Genomic DNA, 19,504 nt, shown 5'->3' with positions numbered 1-19,504 from the left:
TGGACCGCCCAAGACGGAGCTAATCAAATAAAGCAAATTGGTGTTACCTTCTCCTCGTCCTTATTATTTCTATGGCTCCAGCTGGAATTTATTATGAAAAGCAATTGGTTTTCATATCTGGCAGATTGCAGCCCAGGCCGGGCCTGACAGCCCTTTCTTCCTGATCGTTCCATAAATAGCCCAGAGTGGCCAGACTGGGGCAGGGGCGGGGAGGACATAGGCTGTTCCCCACCCGCTCCCTTGCTCCTGGCCCCCCAAATCATGAATACCCTATAAACAAGGCAGAAGAAGAGGGTGGGCTGAAAGGTAATAAGCCAGCCCCTTCCCGCGAGACTTGAGCTGTCGCCGTGGAGTCTCGGGGTTCCGTTTGGCGTCCCATCAACCTTGCTATGCTCTCGCCATCAATTACCACTCTCGCTGGGTTTGTGTGCGAGGGAGATAAGCAGGGGAGACATTCCTTTTCCAGGTTTCTTTCCTCCCCTTGCAACAAAAGGAAGAACTATAGGAACAATTTAAATCAAGCTCAAATGATCCTTTCTTTGTATGAAGCGTTGAATGGCTCCCGGGGGTTCTGAAAATGCCCTGGCTCGTTGCTGCTAGAGAAGGAGAGAGGGTCCCTGGGATGTGCTGGGGATTCATAGCAAGATGCTGGGAAGGGGTGCAGTGGGTGGCTCGCCAGTTCTGCCCATGTGAGCTGTGTGACCTTGGGAAAGTTAATTCCTTTCGCTGTGCCTCAGACCTTCTCACCTGGAAAATGAGGGTAACAATACCCACCCACGAAAGTGGTTATGGGATTAGGTTGAGAAATGGGTGTAAAGGGCTTTCCTCTGTGTCTGACACACCGTAAACAGAGCCTCTTGTTGTCATAGTAATTGTTGCCATGCTCATTATTGACATTTTGGACCAGGCTGTGTACTGGTAATGGTGCATTTAAATCAGGTTGTTCTATGTTGGGAAGATCAGGAAGAAAGGTGTGGGTACATAAATATGTGAGCTGCAATTAGGGGTGGCATTTCTCATTTCCTAACTGCCCACTAGAACGGAGATTTAGCACTGTTTCAGGAGTAGCAGCCGTGGCTCCAGGACACTGCATTTGTGCCTTGTCACAGGGGCCTGTTTTACATTTGGGGTCAGGGCCAGGAGGCCATTAGAACTGCATGGACAGCATTTTCCTGTAGCAGGTCCCTGCCATGTGCCTCATTGTGGGAGGGATGTGACCAAAGGCAAGGACAAGAACAGAAGAGTCTGCCTAGGGCTTGGGTTCCAGCTGGACAAAGGTAAGTTCTTTGGAGATGCTTACTGTTTTAGAAGTCACCCAGACATTGTTCGTATAGTCAAGGCTATGGTCTTTCCAATAGTCATGTATGGATGTGAGAGCTGAGCACAGAAGAATTGATGCTTTCGAACTGGGATGCTAGAGTAGACTCTTGAGAGTCCCTTGGACAGTAAGGAGATCAAACCAGGCAATCTTAAAGGAAATCAACCTTGAACACTCATTGGAAGGAATGATGCTGAAGCTGAAGCTCCAGTACTTTGGCTGTGTGTGCTGTGCTTAGTCACTCAGTCATGTCTGACTCTTTGCAAACCCATGGACTGCCACCTGCCAGGTTGCTCCGTCCATGGGGATTCTCCAGTCAAGATTACTGGAATGTTGTAAAGTAATTAGCCTCCAATTAAAAATCTAAAAAAAGATTAAAAAAAAACAAACAAACAAGAATACTGGAGTGGGTTGCCACGCCCTCCTTCAGGGGATCTTCCCAACCCAGGGATTGAACCCTCCTCATCTCTTATGTCTCCTGCATTGGCAGGCGAGTTCCTTACCACTAGCACCACCTGGGAAGCCCAAGATTCCTTCAGGGAACCCTGCAAAAGGGAGCCAAGTTTATTATCATCAATAGTCACGCAGAATATGTATTCTGTGGCCTGCAGCATGCTGGGGAGCTTGTATATATTGTGTCTACTTCGACAGAGAGATCAAGTAATTTGTTCAAGGTCACACAGCTCATCAGAGATGAGTCAAGACTTAAGATGTTACCAAGGGTTCTCTCTAAATTCCATCAGCATCTTCTTTTTTAAAACTTCTTATTATGGAAAATTTCAAATATCTGCAAATGTGGAAAGGCTAGTATAATCAACTACATATACTTATCACCTACTTTCAACTGTGAGAGACAGCAGACAACCAGTCTTGTCTCATCCACACACACAACCAACCACGCACATTATTTTGAAGCACACCTTAGACTGTATAATTTCATCAGTGAATATTACAGTATATATCTCTAATACATATAGGCATCTCTCTCTCTCTGCTGCTGCTACGGCTAAGTCGTTTCAGTCGTGTCGGACTCTGTGCAACCCCATAGACGGCAGCCCACCAGGCTCCCCCATCCCTGGGATTCTCCAGGCAAGAACACTGGAGTGGGTTGCCATTTCTTTCTCCAATGCATGAAAATGAAAAGTGTATATATATATATATATACACACACACATACTGCTGCTGCTGCTGCTACATCGCTTCAGTCGTGTCCGACTCTGTGAGACCCCATAGATGGCAGCCCACCAGGCTCCCCCATCCCTGGGATTCTCCAGGCAAGAACACTGGAGTAGGTTGCCATTTCCTTCTCCAATGCATGAAAGTGAAAAGTGAAAGTGAAGTCGCTCAGTCGTATTCCACTCTTAGCGACCGCATGGACTGCAGCCTACCAGGCTCCTTCATCCATGGGATTTTCCAGGCAAGAGTACTGGAGTGGGGTGCCATTGCCTTCTCTGATGTACACACACACACACACACACACACACACATATATACATGTGTGTGTGCATATATACACACATATATATGCATGCTCAGTCATGTACAACTCTTCCCTACTCCATGGACTGCAGCCTGGTAGGCTCCTCTGTCCATGGGATTTTCCAGGCAAGAATACTGGATGTGTTGCCATTTTCTTCTCCAGGGGATCTTTTCGGCCCAGGGGTTGAACCCACGTCTCTTGCATCTCCTGCAAGAGATGCAGTTGGAGTCTTTATCACTGAGCCGCCTGGGAACCCCTGGTGTATATGTGCATGTGCTCAGTTGCTCAGTGGTGGCCAACTCTTTGCTACCCTGTGGACTGTAGCACATCAGGTTCCTTTGTTCATGGTATTTGCCAGGCAAGAACACTGGAGTAGGTTGCCATTTCCTTCTCTAGTATTTGTACATGATCACCTTAAAAATACTTCTGCACTAAAATTGTCACTCTGAAAATTAGTAATAATTCTAAACATCATTAAGTATCCAATCATTGTTCAAAATTCCAATTTTGCAAAAATACCCCCATCCTTTTTTTTCAAAGTTTGTTTGACTCAGTACCCAAGTAAGATTTATACATTGTGACTGGTTGATTTATCTCTTTGTCTCTTTTACTCTATATGTTCACACTTTCCCCACTCTACTCTTTTTGTTGTTGAATTTGTTGAAGAAGTCAGGTCATTTGTCCTATAGAGTTTCCTACAGTCTGGAATTTGCTGTCTATATTCCCAAGGTGTCCTTTTTACTGTGTTTATCTGCCGTCTATAGAGCTGATAAAATGGGAGTTAGTTTAGGAGATCAGAATAATTTCAAGCTTCTTCTTTTTTTTGATACAGCAAAATGTTCTTCCATTGGGGACACACACTATCTGCTTTTCTTTTGTGATGTCAGTCACTGTTGATAACCTATTAATTCATTGTTGTTGTTGTTCAATCACTAAGTTATGTCTGACTCTTTGCAATCCCATGGACTGTAGCACACCAGGCTCCTGTCTTCCACTATCTCTCACAGTTTGCTCAAATTCATGCCCATTAAATCGGTGGTGCTATCTAACCATCTCATCCTCTGCTGCCTCCTTCTCCTTTTGCCTTCAATCTTTCCCAGAACCAGGATCTTTTCCAATGAGTTGGCGCTTCATGTCAGGTGGCCAAAGTATTGGAGCTTCGGCTTCAGCAACAATCCTTCCAACGAATATTCAGGGTTGATTTTCTTTCGGTTCAGTTCAGCTCAGGTGTGTCCGACTCTTTGCAACCCCATGGACTGCAGCACACCAGGCTTCCCTGTCCATCACCAACTCCTGGAGCTTACTCAAACTCATGTCCATCGAGTCGGTGATGCCATCCAACCATCTCATCCTCTGCCATCCCCTTGTCTTCTTCCTGCCCTCAATCTTTCCCAGTATCAGGGTCTTTTCAAATGAGTCAGCTCTTTGCATCAGGTGGCCAAAGTATTGGAGTTTCAGCTTCAGCATCAGTCCTTCCAATGAACATTCAGGGTTGATTTCCTTTAGGATGGACTGGTTGGACCTCCTGGCAGTCCAAGGGACTTGCAAGAGTCTTCTCCAGTACCACATTTCAAAAGCATCAATTCTCTGGCACTCAGCTTTCTTTATAGTCCAACTCTCACATCCATACATGACCACTGGAAAAACCATAGCCTTGACAAGATGGACCTTTGTTGGCAAAGTAATGTCTCTGCTTTTTAATATGCTGTCTAGGTTGGTCATAGCTTTTCTTCCAAGGAGTACGAGTCTCTTTATTTCATGGCTGCAGTCACCATCTGCAGTGATTTTGGAGCCCCCCAAAATAAAGTCTGCCACTGTTTCCACTGTTTCTCCATCTATTTGCCATGAAGTGATGGGACCAGATGCCATGATCTGAGTTTTCTAAATGTTGAGCTTTAAGCCAACTTTTTCACTCTCTTCTTTAACTTTCATCAAGAGGCTCTTTAGTTCGTTACTTTCTGCCATAAGGGTGGTGTCATCTGCATATGTGAGGTTATTGATATTTCTCCCAGCAATCTTGGCATCCTCCAATAATCAGTTTTTTGCTTGTGTGCTTTAAGATCATATATGAACTTGTGGATTTAAATATGTTTAAGAGGTTTTAGAACACAAGAGAAGACTCTACACATGGACATCACCAGATGGTCAACGTCAAAATCAGATTGATTATATTCTTTGCAGCCAAAGATGGAGAAGCCCTATACGGTCAGCAAAAACAAGACCGGGAGCTGACTGTGGCTCAGATCATGAACTCCTTATGCCAAACTCAGACTTAAATTGAAGAAAGTAGGGAAAACCACTAGATCATTCAGGTATGACCTAAATTGAATCCCTTATGATTATACAGTGGAAGTGAGAAATAGATTTAAGGGACCAGATCTGATAGAGTACCTGATGAACTATGGATGGAAGTTTGTGACATTGTATAGGAGACAGGGATCAAGACCATCCCCATGGAAAAGAAATGCAAAAAAGCAAAATGGCTGTCTGAGGAGGCCTTACATAGCTGTGAAAAGAAGAGAAGTGAAAAGCAAAGGAGAAAAAGAAAGATATTCCCATTTGAATGCAGAGTTCCAAAGAATAGCAAGGAGAGATAAGAAAGCCTTCCTCAGCAATCAATGCAAAGAAATAGAGGAATACAACAGAATGGGAAAGACTAGAAATCTCTTCAAGAAAATTAGAGATACCAAGGGAACATTTCATGCAAAGATGGGCTCGATAAAGGACAGAAATGGTATGGACCTAACAGAAGCAGAAGATATTAAGAAAAGGTGGCAAGAATACACAGAGGAACTGTACAAAAAAGAGCTTCACGACCCAGATAATCACGATGGTGTGATCACTCACCTAGAGCCAGACATCCTGGAATGTGAAGTCAAGTGGGCCTTAGAAAGCATCACTACAAACAAAGCTAGTGGAGGTGATGGATTTTCAGTTGAGCTATTTCAAATCCTGAAAGATGATGCTGTGAAAGTGCTGCACTCAATATGCCAGCAAATTTGGAAAACTCAGCAGTGGCCACAGGACTGGAAAAGGTCAGTTTTCATTCCAATCCCAAAGAAAGGCAATGCCAAAGAATGCTCAAACTACCGCGCAACTGCACTCATCTCACACGCTAGTAAAGTAATGCTCAAAAAAAAAAAAAAAAAATTCTCCAAGCCAGGCTTCAGCAATACATGAACTGTAAAATTCCACATGTTCAAGCTGGTTTTAGAAAAGGCAGAGGAACCAGAGATCAAATTGCCAACATCTGCTGGATCATGGAAAAAGCAAGAGAGCTCCTGAAAAACATCTATTTCTGCTTTATTGACTATGCCAAAGCCTTTGACTGTGTGGATCACAATAAACTGTGGAAAATTCTGAAAGAGATGGGAATACCAGACCACCTGACCTGCTTCTTGAGAAACCTATATGCAGGTCAGGAAGTAACAGTTAGAACTGGACATGGAACAACAGACTGGTTCCAAATAGGAAAAGGAATACATCAAGGCTGTATATTGTCACCCTGCTTATTTAACTTTTATGCAGAGTACATCATGAGAAATGCTGGGCTGGAAGAAGCACAAGCTGGAATCAAGATTGCCAGGAGAAATCTCAATAACCTCAGATATGCAGATGACACCACCTTTATGGCAGAAAGTGAAGAGGAACTAAAAAGCCTCTTGATGAAAGTGAAAGAAGAGGGTGAAAAAGTTGGCTTAAAGCTCAACATTCAGAAAACTAAGATCATGGCATCTGGTCCCATCACTTCATGGCAAATAGATGGGGAAACAGTGGAAACAGTGTCAGAATTTGTTTTTTGCGGGCTCCAAAATTGCTGCAGATGGTGATTGCAGCCATGAAATTAAAAGACGCTTACTCCTTGGAAGGAAAGTTATGACCAACCTAGATAGCATATTCAAAAGCAGAGACATTACTTTGCCAGCAAAGGTCCGTCTAATCAAGGCTATGATTTTTCCAGTGGTCATATATAGATATGAGAGTTGGACTGTGAAGAAAGCTGAGTGCCAAAGAATTGATGCTTTGAACTGTGGTGTTGGAGAAGACTCTTGCGAGTCCCTTGGACTGCCAGGAGATCCAACCAGTCCATCCTAAAGGATATCAGTCCTGGGTGTTCATTGGAAGGACTGATGCTGAGGCTGAAACTCCAACACTTTGGCCACCTCATGCGAAGAGTTGACTCATTGGAAAAGGCTCTGATGCTGGGAGGGATTGGGGCCAGGAGGAGAAGGGGACGACCGAGGATGAGATGGCTGGATGGCATCACTGACTCGATGCACATGAGTTTGGGTGAACTCCGGGAGTTGGTGATGAATAGGGAGGCTTGGCATGCTGTGATTCATGGGGTCGCAAAAAGTCGGACACGACTGAACGACTGAACTGAACTGAACTGAAGAGGTTGTAATCCATTGCAGTTACTACTATTATTGATGTTCATATTGTCCCGTCTTTGGTTAGTGGGAGCCTCTTCAAGTTGGTTCTTGAGTCCTTAATATTTTCCCTCTAAGATGAGGAATAAAACAGGAGTGTTTATTCTTATCACTTCTATTTAGCATTCTACTGGAGGGTCTAGCCAGTGCAATAAGGCAAGAAAAAAGAATTGAAGCTATCTAGAATAGAAAAGAAGAGCGAAACAATATTTATTCACAAATGAATTTATTATATATGTAGAATATCTACAGGAATCTACAAAAAAGTTCCTAGCACTAATACATAAGTTTAGCAAGGTCATTGGATACAAGATCAACATACAAAAATCAATTGTATTTCTATACAATAAAATGAACAATCCAAAAATGAAATTAAGAAAGCAATTCCATTCACAATAGCATCAAAAAGAATAAAGTACTTAGATTAATTCACAAAGTGTAAAACCTGTACTACAAAGTCTTACAGAGACATTAAAGATTACATAAGTGGAAGACAGTCTATGTTCTGTGATTGGAAGCAATTAGAGCAGTCAATATTGTGAAATGGCAGTTATTTCCAAACTGATTTCAAGATTGAATGCTACCCCTATAAAAATCCCTGTGGGCTTGTTTGTTGTTGTTGCAGAAAATATCAAATGAATGTTTTTTTAAAAATTGAAGTATAGTTAATATATGATAATATATAATGTATAAATGTATACGCTGCTGCTGCTGCTAAGTCGCTTCAGTCGTGTCCGACTCTGTGAGACCCCATAGACGGCAGCCCACCAGGCTCCACCATCCCTGGGATTCTCCAGGCAAGAACACTGGAGTGGGTTGCCATTTCCTTCTCCAATGCATGAAAGTGAAAAGTGAAAATGAAGTTGCTCAGTCGTGTCCGACCCTCAGCGACCCCATGGACTGCAGCCTTCCAGGCTCCTCTATCCATGGGATTTTCCAGGCAGGAGTACTGGAGTGGGTCACCAGTGCCTTCTCCATAAATGTATATAATAGTATATAAATTACAGATGTTTAATATAGTGATTAAGAACTTTTAAAAGTTATACTCCATTTGAAATTATTATAAAATATTTGCTATATTCCATGTGTTGTACAGTATATCCCTATGGCTTGTCTTATACATAATGGTTTGAATCTTTAATTCCTTACCCCTATATTGCCTTTTGCCCCTTCCCTCTTCTCACTGGTAACCACTAAAAGTAGTTCTCTGTATCTGTGAGTCTGCTTCTTTTTTATTGTATTCAGTAGTTTGTTGCATTTTCTAGATTTGATGTATAAGTGATATCATACAATATTTGTCTTTGTCTAACACTTCACTTAGTGTAATGCTTTTCAAGTCCATGCATGTTCCTGCAAATGGCAAAATTTCATTCTTTTTGTGACTGACATATACATGAGTCAACATCTTTTTAATCTATCCACCTGTGATGGGCACTTGGGTTGTTTCCACATCTTGACTATTGTAAGTAATACTGCTATGAACATTGGGGTTCGTGTATCTTTCTGAGTTTGTATTTTTGTTTTCTATCAGTTATATACCCAGGAGTGGAATTGCTGGGTCATACAGCAGTTCTATTTTCAGTGTTTTGAGAAATCTCCATACTGTTTTCCATGGTGGCTGCATCAATTTGCATTCCCACCAAGAGTACACAAGGGTTCCCTTTTCTCCACATCCTCGCCACCGTTTGTTATTTGTGTTCTTTTTGATGATGATCATTCTTACTGGTGAGACGTGCTATCTCACTGTGGTTTTGATTTGCATTTTCCTTATGATTAGTGATATTGAGATCTTTTCATGTGCCCATTGCCCATCTGTATTTCTCCTTTGGAAAATGTCTGTTCAGGTCATCTGCCCATTTTTAAATTGGGTTTTTTGATTTTTTGATGTTGAGTTGTATGAGCTATTTCTATATGCTGGGTATTAACCCTTCATTGGTCATATAATTTGGAAATATTTTTTACTATAAGTCCTCCAACTTTGTTCTTATTTTTTCCAAAAATTTTAGCTATTCTAGGTTTGTTGTATTTCTGTATATATTTCAAGATTTCTTTTCATTGACAAAATGGAAAGAAAAAACTAATCTTAAAATGTATACAGAAATATTAAGGACCTAGAACAGCCAAAACAATTTTGAGAAATAAGAACAAAGTTTGAGGACTATATCCTGACTTTAAAACTTACTATAAAGTTGCAACAATCAAGACATTATAGTATTGACATAAAGATAAAAAGTAGAGTAGAATATGAAGTCCAGAAATAAAACCTTATGTTTATGGTCAATTTATTTTCAACAAAGGTACAAAAGCAATTCAGTGGGGGAAAAGAGAGTCCTTTAAAAAAAAAAAAAAACAAATGGTACTGGGACAATTGAATATGCATGTGCCCAAAACCGGTTTAGACCTTTACCTCACACTGTACACAAAAATGAACTCAAACACATCATTGGCTTTAATGTAAGAGGTAAAAGTATAAAACTCTTAGAAGAAAATGCAACCTTGCATTAGGCAAAACATTCTTAGGTATGACACTAAAGTGAAAATGTTAGTTGCTCAGTCATGTCTGACTCTTTGTGACCCCAAGGACTGTAGCCTGCCAGTCTCCTCTGTCCTTGGGATTTCTCAGGCAAGAATACTGGACTGGGTTGCCATTCCCTTCTCCAGGGGATCTTCCTGACCCAGGGATCGAACCCAGGTCTCTTGTATTGCAGGCAGATTCTTCACTATCTGAGCCAACAGGGAAACCCCATGACATTAAAAGCATGATTCATACAAGAAAGAATTGATAAGTTGGACTCCATCAAAATTGAAACCCTTTGCTCCTTAAAAGAAACAATTTTTAAAAAGAAGAATCATAGATTGGGAGAAAATATTTGCAAATCACAAATCTGATGAAGGACTTGTAACCAGATTTTTATGTAAATAACCCTTACAACTCAAAAAGAAGAAGACAAACAACTAAATTAAAAATGGGCAAAGGATTCAAATAGACATTTTATCAAAGAAATTACATGAATTGCTAATAAGGACATGAAAAGATGCTCAACATCATTAGTCATTAGGGAAATGCAAATTAAAATCCTACCACACACCCACTAGGATGGCTATAATCCAAAAGACAGACAATGCCAACTGTTGCGGAGGGTGGGGAGACTTTGGAACTCTCATATTTTTCTCACGGGAATGTAAAATTGTAAAAAAATTCCAAAGCAATTGCTTTGGAAAACAGTCTGGCAGCTTTATTTTTATGTGATCAGATATACCTTTCACATATTGTTACTAGATTTTTAAAAATCATGTTTAGGAAAGTTTTCTCCACTTTCAGGTTAGAGAAATTCACCTGCATTTTCTTCTAGAGTTCAGTTCAGTTCAGTTCAGTCGCTAAGTTGTGTCTGACTCTTTGCGACCCCATGAACTGAAACACGCCAGGCCTCCCTGTCCATCACCAACTCCCGGAGTTCACCAGACTCACGTCCATTGAGCCAGTGATGCCATCCAGCCATCTCATCTTCTGTCATCCCTTCTCCTCCTGCCCCCAATCCCTGCCAGCAGCAGGGTCTTTTCCAATGAGTCAACTCTTGGCATGAGGTGGCCAAAGTACTGGAGTTTCAGCTTCAGCATCATTCCTTCCAAAGAAATCCCAGGGCTGGTCTCCTTCAGAATGGACTGGTTAGATCTCCTTGCAGTCCAAGGGACTCTCAAGAGTCTTCTCCAACACCACAGTTCAAAAGCATCAATTCTTCGGAGCTCAGCCTTCTTCACAGTCCAACTCTCACATCCACACATGACCACAGGAAAAACCATAGTCTTGACTAGATGAACCTTTGTTGGCAAAGTAATGTCTCTGCTTTTCAATATGCTATCTAGGTTGGTCATAACTTTCCTTCCAAGGAGTAAGCGTCTTTTAATTTCATGGCTGCAATCACCATCTGCAGTGATTTTGGAGTCCAAAAAAATAAAGTATTGCATTTAAATCTCTAGTCCATTTGGAATTTATGTCACTGTAAGGTGTGAAGGATCCATTCAGTTTTCTCTTTTTCCACATGCCAACTGCTGCTGCTGCTGCTAAGTCGCTTCAGTCGTGTCCGACTCTGTGAGACCCCATAGACGGCAGCCCACCAGGCTCCACCATCCCTGGGATTCTCCAGGCAAGAACACTGGAGTGGGTTGCCATTTCCTTCTCCAATGCATGAAAGTGAAAAACGAAAGTGAAATCGCTCAGTCGTGTCCGACTCTTAGCGACCCCACAGACTGCAGCCTGCCAGGCTCCTCCGTCCATGGGATTTTCCAGGCAAGAGTACTGGAGTGGGGTGCCATTGCCTTCTCCGCCACATGCCAACATCACTTATTAAAAAGTCAGTCTCCCTTGCGCACTGACTTGAGATGCCTCCTTTATTATATATTAAATTTGCGTGTATAAGTGAGACTATTTCTGGAGTTTCTATTCTGTTCTGTTGGCTATTTATTTGTATGATGATTCCATACTTTTTAAAATATATAGGCTTTACAGAATGTGTTAATAGCTGTTAGGACGGGCCTGTATACCTCAGTCCTCCTTATTGAAGTTTTTCTGGCTCTCTTTGGTGTTTCTTTCCCCTCCTGATGAATTTTATAATACATTTTTCTAGACATAGAAAAAGTACTCTGTTGGGATTCTTGTTTCCATTACATTACATTGATAAATTAACTTTGGGAAGATTGACATTTTTATGATCCTCACGCTTCCTAACCAAGAACATGTTACTCTTCTTCATTTATTGAAAACTACTTTTGTGTCTTTTTGATATTTATAGTTTTTCTCCTTAGGTTTTGGGAATTTCTTATTAAATGTATGCCTTGGTATTTAATTTTCTTTTTCTCTCAATTAATGGAGACTTCCGACACTCCTGTCTTATTTGTGTGTGTGCACACATGTGGGTACGTGTATATGACACACACACACACACATATAAGCTATTATATAAGCATATATCTATTTTACTGATTATGTATCTTAATTTTACACCTACTTCTTTAGTTTGATGATCTGCAACAGTCTTTCCATTGATCTCATAATCTTTTTACTATATTGCACAGAGCATTATTGGCTTTGCTAACTATTAGTTTCTTAGATTAAAATGTTTCTTTCTTAATTTAATTTTATTTTTAATTAGAGAATAATTACTTTATGGTATTGGGATGGTTTCTGCCATACAGCAACATGAATCAGCCATAGGTATACATATGTCCCGTCCCTGTTAAACCTCCCTCCCACCTCCCAGCCCTCTAGGTGGTCACAGAGCACTGCCTTTGTGTTCCCTGGATCATACTGGCCATCTACTTTACATACAGTAATGTATATGTTTCAGGTCGACTCTCTCAAATCATCCCACTTTCTTTCTCCCCCACTGTGTCCACAAGTTTGTTCTCTGTGTCTGCAGCTCTGTTACTGCCCTTTAGATAGGTTTATCCGATTGAAAGGTTTCTTGCCTAGAAACCTCCCTGGTGAGAATGAAGCTCCTGGATGCTCACCTTTCTTCCTTTGATGTTCCCCTCCCTGCTGCCATGGAGGACTTGGATTGTTTTTCCCAGACTCTCTTATACTGTCACTGTTAGTTCAGTGTCTCTCAGCTGGGGCTCCTGAGATGAGGATTTCAGTACAGGCAGTTTATTTGAGAGGTGGTCCCAGGAAACACTGGAGGAGGAATCTGCATGTGAGAGAGGAAGGGGAGGCATACCAAAAAAAGGTACTTTTCCCCTGCAAGTCACCACTGTGGGTGACTGGAGCTTACAAGGAGGTCTGGATGGCTTCCATATTATTCCACCCAAACAGGAAGTGAGGAAGCCTGGAAGGAAACCCCCAAGTCCTCATCTGCTGGATGAGGGGTGCTTTCAGGGCATCAGTGTTCCCCCCAGCCAGTAGGGCAGAACTAGGATTCAAACCTGGACTGGCCCCTCAGTCTATGCCTCAGAGGAAGCTCTAGAGTCACAGTGATTCCAAGGAACTCCTGCTCGGTCACCTTCTGGCTAGAAAGAGTTGATTTCCTCATCTTTATGTTGGGGATGGTGATAGTAGCTACTTCATAGGGTTGCCATGAGGATGAAAAAAATGACATAGATAAAGAAGTATATGTAGATACAGATACAGACGTAGACATAGATTCAGAAACAGACATAGGTGTAGACATAGATATAGGTATAGATGTAGACAGGGATGGAGAGACAGATGTGGCAGATATGGATACAGATGCAGGTATAGGAAATGGCTACCGACTCCAGTATTCTTGCCTGGAAAATTCAATGGAACCTAGAGCCTGGTGGGCTACAGTCCACGGGGTTGCAAAGAGTCAGACATGGCTGAGTGACTTGAGCACAGATGGAGTTGTAGATGTAGAAACAGAAGCAAACCTAGACCACACATGGCGTGCTCCCCCTAGAGCTGGTGCTCACGGGGAGCTGGTAACATAAAAGACAAAATGGATCGATTTTTCCGTGCAGCTTCCTTGCAGTTGCATCACCCTCTGTCCTCAAATCCATTCCCACTTCTTTGCTCTTCTCAAGTGGGTGCTCCCTTTTAGGCAGAAATGAAACTTACTATAGTTCTCTCTTGATGGGACCCCTCTCATGGGGTCTAGCCCACCTCTCCTTCCCCCCAGAGTAGTGCCCCAGCCTCCACCCCTTCCTTGGATCTTCCCCCCTGCATCTTTTACTCCTGAGTGTTCTCTGGGAGGCAGGGAAGCCCCATTCTCTTTGCAATGGGGGGGCACATGAGCCCCGCTGCAGCCCTCTGGCTTTCCCTCTCTGTCCTCAGGACCTGTGAACTGTGGGCGGAGGGACCTTCCCCATCACGCAGAGCAGAGCAAGTTCTAATAAAATCAGAGTGGTGGATTAAACACTATTAGGTTGCTCATTATTGCGAGTTAAAATGATGATTCCATTTATTAAGGCCATTTAAGTTGGACACTTAGGTTCCCTGTGGGATTATGTCCTGCCAGAAGTGTTGGATGACAGGGCCCCTCACCCTTCCAGAAAGCAAAGGGCGGGTCACCAGAAGGCAGATTTCCTCAGTGGGTGCTATTGTGGTTCTGACTGTGGATGTGATGGTATCTGCAGATGCCCACTCTCTCTGGGTCATACCATTTATGATCTGGGGACAGTTGGCCTGAAGACACTGCAGAGGGTCATTGACCATGTTTAGGAAGACCAAGAGGACAGAACAAATCACAAATCCTGTCTTAGCTCACTAGAAGCCGATAGGATTAATGTCACATCTTCTCCAACAGATGAGTTTTCTGGGATGGAGGGTGTCCCTGAAACACTCTCGTGGGTGTCTTTGTTTTTCTTTGGAGGGGACAAGACAAGCAGCACCCATCTATTTGATGGGATGTCTTCTTTGCTTAGTCCTTGGGAAGTGGGTAAGTGCAGCTGTTGGACTTCAGGGTCCTTCTAATGGGTCTTTTAGGGAGCTGGCTCTCTGAATATGAGAACAGGGCTGCAGTGGAAAGGGCTTGGCACAGTGGGGCCCGGATTCCAGCTTTCCTGCCATTCAGAAATGAAAGAGAACTGTAAGGTTTTCAATACAGACTGGTAAGAGCAAGACAGATATCATCAGCTGACAGGTTGTGACAAGCGTGCCGAGCTGTTTCCAGATTGTTTTAGTCGGTGCAGACTTCAGGGAGGAAACCAACACTGACACAAACCAATTGCACAGTGATCGGCAAACAATGAAGTGCTGGGAGTCACTGCTGAAAGTCTGTAATTTCCAATGGAGTCGCTGGTTAGTCATCACCTGGCCGCTGAACGATACCACCCGGCTGGGTGGGAACTACAATTAGCCGCTGTCACCCTAGAGTGATTTTTTTCTTCCCTACAGACAATGGAATAGTAAGAGATCAATAGTCAGTGGTCTGTGCCCAATTGTGAAATGGCCCATAGTTCAAAAGAAAAGAAAAGAATGGGATGGAGGCTTTTGCCCTGGGCCCCAGGGAAGACTGGTTGCCTACTTCCTCACCTCTACTGCAGCACAGAAACAGCAGCCAGCTTGCATCAGGAGGAATCTATGAAACAGAAACAGAATCCTGGGCACAGAGAACAGACTGGTGGCTGCCAAGGGGGAGGGGGGTGGGGGAGGGATGGAGTGTGAGGTTGGAGTTAGCAGATGTAAGCTTTTATATATAGAGAGTGAATAAACAAGATCCTACTATATAGCACAGGAAACTATATTCAATATCCTATGATAAACCATAATGGAAAAGAGTATTTTTAAAAATGTATGCATGCATGTTCAGTCGAGTCTGACTCTGTGACACCCCGTGGATTGTGGCCCACCAGGCTCCTCTGTCCATGGGATTCTCCAGGCAGGGATACTGGAGTGGGTTACTGTGCCCTCCTCCAGGGATCTTCCTGCATCTCTTGCATCTCCTGCATTGCAGGCAGGATTGAACCTGCATCTCTTACAGCTCCTGCATTGCAGGTGATTCTTTACCCATTGAGTCACCATGGAAGCCCCCCAAAATGTACATGTGTTTATATATATATATATATGGATATATATACATACATATATGTTGTTCAGTCGCTAAGTTCTGTCCAATTCTGCAACCCCATGGACTACAGCACACCAAGCTTTCCTGTCCTTCACTGTCTCCTGGAGTTTGCTCAGATTCATGGCTGTTGAGTTGGTGATGCTATCTGACCATCTCATCCTCTGCCACCCTCTTCTCCTTTAGCCTTCAATCTTTCCTAGCATCAGGGTATATGTATGTATACTTAAATCATTTTGCTGTGCAGCAGAAGTTAGCACAACATTGCAAATCAACTATGCTTCAATAAAAAACATATTGATTTAAAAAAAAAAGACTTCCCTGGCAGACCAGTGGTTAAGACTCCACACTTTCACTGCAGGGGGTGTGGGTTCGATCCTTGGTCAAGGAACTAAGATCCAACATGCCATGTCTTGCAGCTAAGGAATAAAACTTAAATTAAATTAAAAAAGAGGAAAGCCCTTGCTTTGCCCTGTTTGTGTCAGGAGCTGTCTCACACTGGCTAGGAGGGAGCTAGAAGACCTCTGTGGTCCCCTGGGTGCTCAGATCACTGGCCTTTCCTTTCCCTGTGCAGAGCCTTCAGGTAGAGAGGGACACTGAGCTGACCAGGGTGGGTGTACCGTGTGCTGTAGCTTTCAGAGGCATCTTCCTTGAAGGATGTTCCAGGCTACAGCTACTGGAACTTTATTCTGGAAGGTTTGCCACAACACCTGCCCTCAGCTGCCAGGAGAGTTTAGTTCTTTGTTTCCTTGATGTCCCCAAACCAAAATATGTCAAGGCAATGGCTATGAGGGGCTTCCCTGGTGGCTCAGATGGTAAAGAATCTGCTTACAATGCAGGAGACCTGGGTTCAAACCCTAGGTTGGGAAGATCCCCTGGAGAAAAAAAATGGCAACTCACTCCAGTATTCTTGCCTGGGAAATCCCATGGGCAGAGGAGCCTGGAGGGACATTACTGAGTGACTAACACTTTCACTTTCTTCTTGGCTCTGAGGATGAGTGTAAACATTTTTTGCTCTCTGTGGTTGATACTTGAGGTCTTTCAGGAAAATTCTCTTTGTTCTTTTTAAAGGGCACAGAGAACAGCCCTTCCGCTCTTAGCATGAGCATGTGGGTAACTATTTTTCTAACTTACTATGGTCGTGGACAGAATAGACAGATTACCTGGCGGTACTGAGCCCTTTGACAGCTGAAGCCCAAATGGGAAAAAATCAGGTACTTAGCTTGCTTGGGAAGAAGTGCTGCAGGGCTCTTCCCCATCCAGCAGGAATCTAAATGCAGGCAATGAATCAGAGCATCTGGCCTCGGCGTCTAGTTCTTCCACTGGTCTGCGTTTAACATAGTCATCTAGTGTCTGCGTTAAACTTATTTATTTCCTAATGTAGGGTGATGGATTAAAAGATGTGCAGAAAATCTTTCCACAAGAGATAAGATATTGCAGGCTGCGACAACACCCCCGGCTTTTTTTGCTTTCTCTCTTTTTTCCTGCTTTTCAGGGCAGAGCTCAGGCCCCCACATCGTATATCCTGATTAGACGGTGGATATTACTAAGGGGATGTTTTTTAAGCCTATCATTGACACATTTAATTCATTAGGTACCAAATCCACAAGCAAATTTTGGCTGGCTGTAAAACACGGTTAATCCAGGGAGCTGCAATAAAAGGTGAAAAATTATGTTCCAGCAAATGTGGAATATTGCTTTTCTGTAGAGACTTTTACTGGTCTATGATATCTTTCTTCATAAATTTTTTTTCTTGCTTGGTTCTCTTGGTAACTTAACCATTTGTTGTTTCCAGACCCCAGAATGGCTCCATGATCCTCTACAACAGGAAGAAAGTGAAATACAGGAAAGATGGGTATTGCTGGAAAAAGAGGAAAGATGGCAAAACGACCAGAGAGGACCACATGAAACTGAAGGTCCAGGGAGTGGAGGTAAAGAACAGAAAAGCTCTCTTGTTCCATGAATGTCAATTCCAGGCTGCAAGAGGATGGAATTGCTCTGTGGTCATTTGATGCCAGCCCCTTCTTGTTCAAAGGCATTTTTGTTTGCCAAGACCCCGTTTGTTGTTTCTCTTTTTTCCTACCTTCTTACCCTAATAGTCTCCATTTACGATTTCCATGAAATCAGATTTAACTAGGGTGTTTCTGATTCTTGAGAGTCCTTGGCATATACACTGGGATCTGCAAGGTTCCTGCAGATCCCAAGGAGCCACCTTGAGAGTTTGTGAGGGAATGGGGAGCTGTGTGTGGCATCTTCCTCTGCAGGTGGTGCTCAGTTGAACGTGTCCCCTGGGAACCAGTGGCCCCCAACCAGAACCTGTCTTCCCTCCCTCTACTGACAGACCCTTCTGTTTCCCTCTGGGTGTTGCAGCCTCGGGGAGCTTACAGATGTTGAAGATCATTACATGGGCTAACAAGGTGTGTTGCAAGGCTGGGGCAGAGGTGGGCGCTGCAGAGAACATCTTGGAATGTTGTGCCAACTTCAGTTTGGGGCCTGCGGGAAGACAGGGTATGGTCTGGTTTCCTTGGTATCACCCTGACCCCGCGTGTTCTCACCCTTAGGGAGCCATGGAGACAGTCCCCTTGTTCCTCTTTTCCGTTGTTTGAGGGGCCGAGCCACGTGTCATAGCAGGAGAGAGAGAGCTTGAATCGTGGTGCGTCTTGGCCTGCAAGTTAGTGAGAGCACCCACTTCTCTGCTTTTCTTGCTGATCCTCGTAAAGGATCTTCCCCAGGAGTCTGGCAGCTTCTGTCTTGGACCAGGACCAGAAGCTGGCTGCGATCCACCTGGGATTTCACAGTGGCCAGAAAGGGGCCTCCCGGAGTCCACTGGCACTTCGGGTCCTCCAGTGTATCAGGATTGATGGCGGGGACCCACTCGAGTTCAACGGCTCACCCTCCACGCTGATGCTCTTTGTGACGCACTTTGTCATTACGACTTTTTCTATATTAATCATGTGCTTTTATGGCTGTTAAAAATAGCATCCAATGGCTTTTATTATATTGCCCCACAGAGAGAGATAACTTTTGTTTTATGCTTTTGCATTTTTTTAAAAACACCCAATAACAATGCTTTATGGTGATGAACAAAGAAAAAGCTGGGGTAGGAGAAACCCCAGTTCCCTCTGTTCTCCTGGGTTCATTGCTTGCACAGCCCAGAAAGAAGTGACTGCAGAGAACATTCAAATGCAGATTGCCTCAACAGGCTGCTCCAGACCCAACTCCTGGACTGTGGCTGGTGATTGTGCAAACAGATTAGCCATTGTTAGGGGACCAGAGGAAGGCGGGACTTTGCTCTGATCTCCCCTGATGAAGGGATAGGTAGAAAGTGACAAGTGTGGGTGGAGCCCCTAATTAAGGGCCACCCAGGCTGTGAGAATTCACACCCAAACCATGGCCCTCAGCCCCTGTGCCCACAGGCATCTGGTAGATTTCATCTCCATGCTATGTAACTCTGGAATTTCTGGTTGTAAGTGTTAATAACAGTGGGGTGGGATTCTGGCTTGGCAGCAGCCAAAGCTCAGGGGAAAAAAAGCCCCAGTGTTCATTTTCTTCCTTCGTGTTGTAAATTAGAATCATCACTGGATGGAATCAGAATGATTTATGGGTATTTTTAGGCCACATTTATGTTTGGAGTTATTTGTGGCTCCCTTACCTGCAGGCTAATGTGTAGACGTGGCGGGGAGGTGGATTGGACCCTCAGACCACTGAGGAAGGGGATGGATGGACAAGGTGGTGGTGGGTTTCCATGACTTTCCAG

General features: G+C 43.5%; 1 protein-coding gene across 12 annotated transcripts in view; it reads left to right on the top strand.

Annotated features, from left to right (window-relative positions):
* The window catches only part of CAMTA1 (calmodulin binding transcription activator 1), a 993,257-nt gene that overhangs the window by 465,403 nt on the left and 508,350 nt on the right, over positions 1 to 19,504 (top strand). For all 12 annotated transcript variants that reach the window (XM_027565019.1, XM_027565020.1, XM_027565011.1 and 9 more), the window contains one exon: positions 17,543 to 17,678. In XM_027565019.1, the coding sequence (XP_027420820.1) occupies positions 17,543 to 17,678 (136 nt within the window). The remainder of the gene's footprint in view (positions 1 to 17,542; positions 17,679 to 19,504) is intronic.

This window comes from Bos indicus x Bos taurus, chromosome 16, assembly GCF_003369695.1.
Source record: "Bos indicus x Bos taurus breed Angus x Brahman F1 hybrid chromosome 16, Bos_hybrid_MaternalHap_v2.0, whole genome shotgun sequence".
Taxonomy (NCBI): domain Eukaryota; kingdom Metazoa; phylum Chordata; class Mammalia; order Artiodactyla; family Bovidae; genus Bos; species Bos indicus x Bos taurus.
The sequence above is the reverse complement of the archived record's forward strand: the minus strand, read 5'-3'. Positions and strand labels throughout refer to the sequence as shown.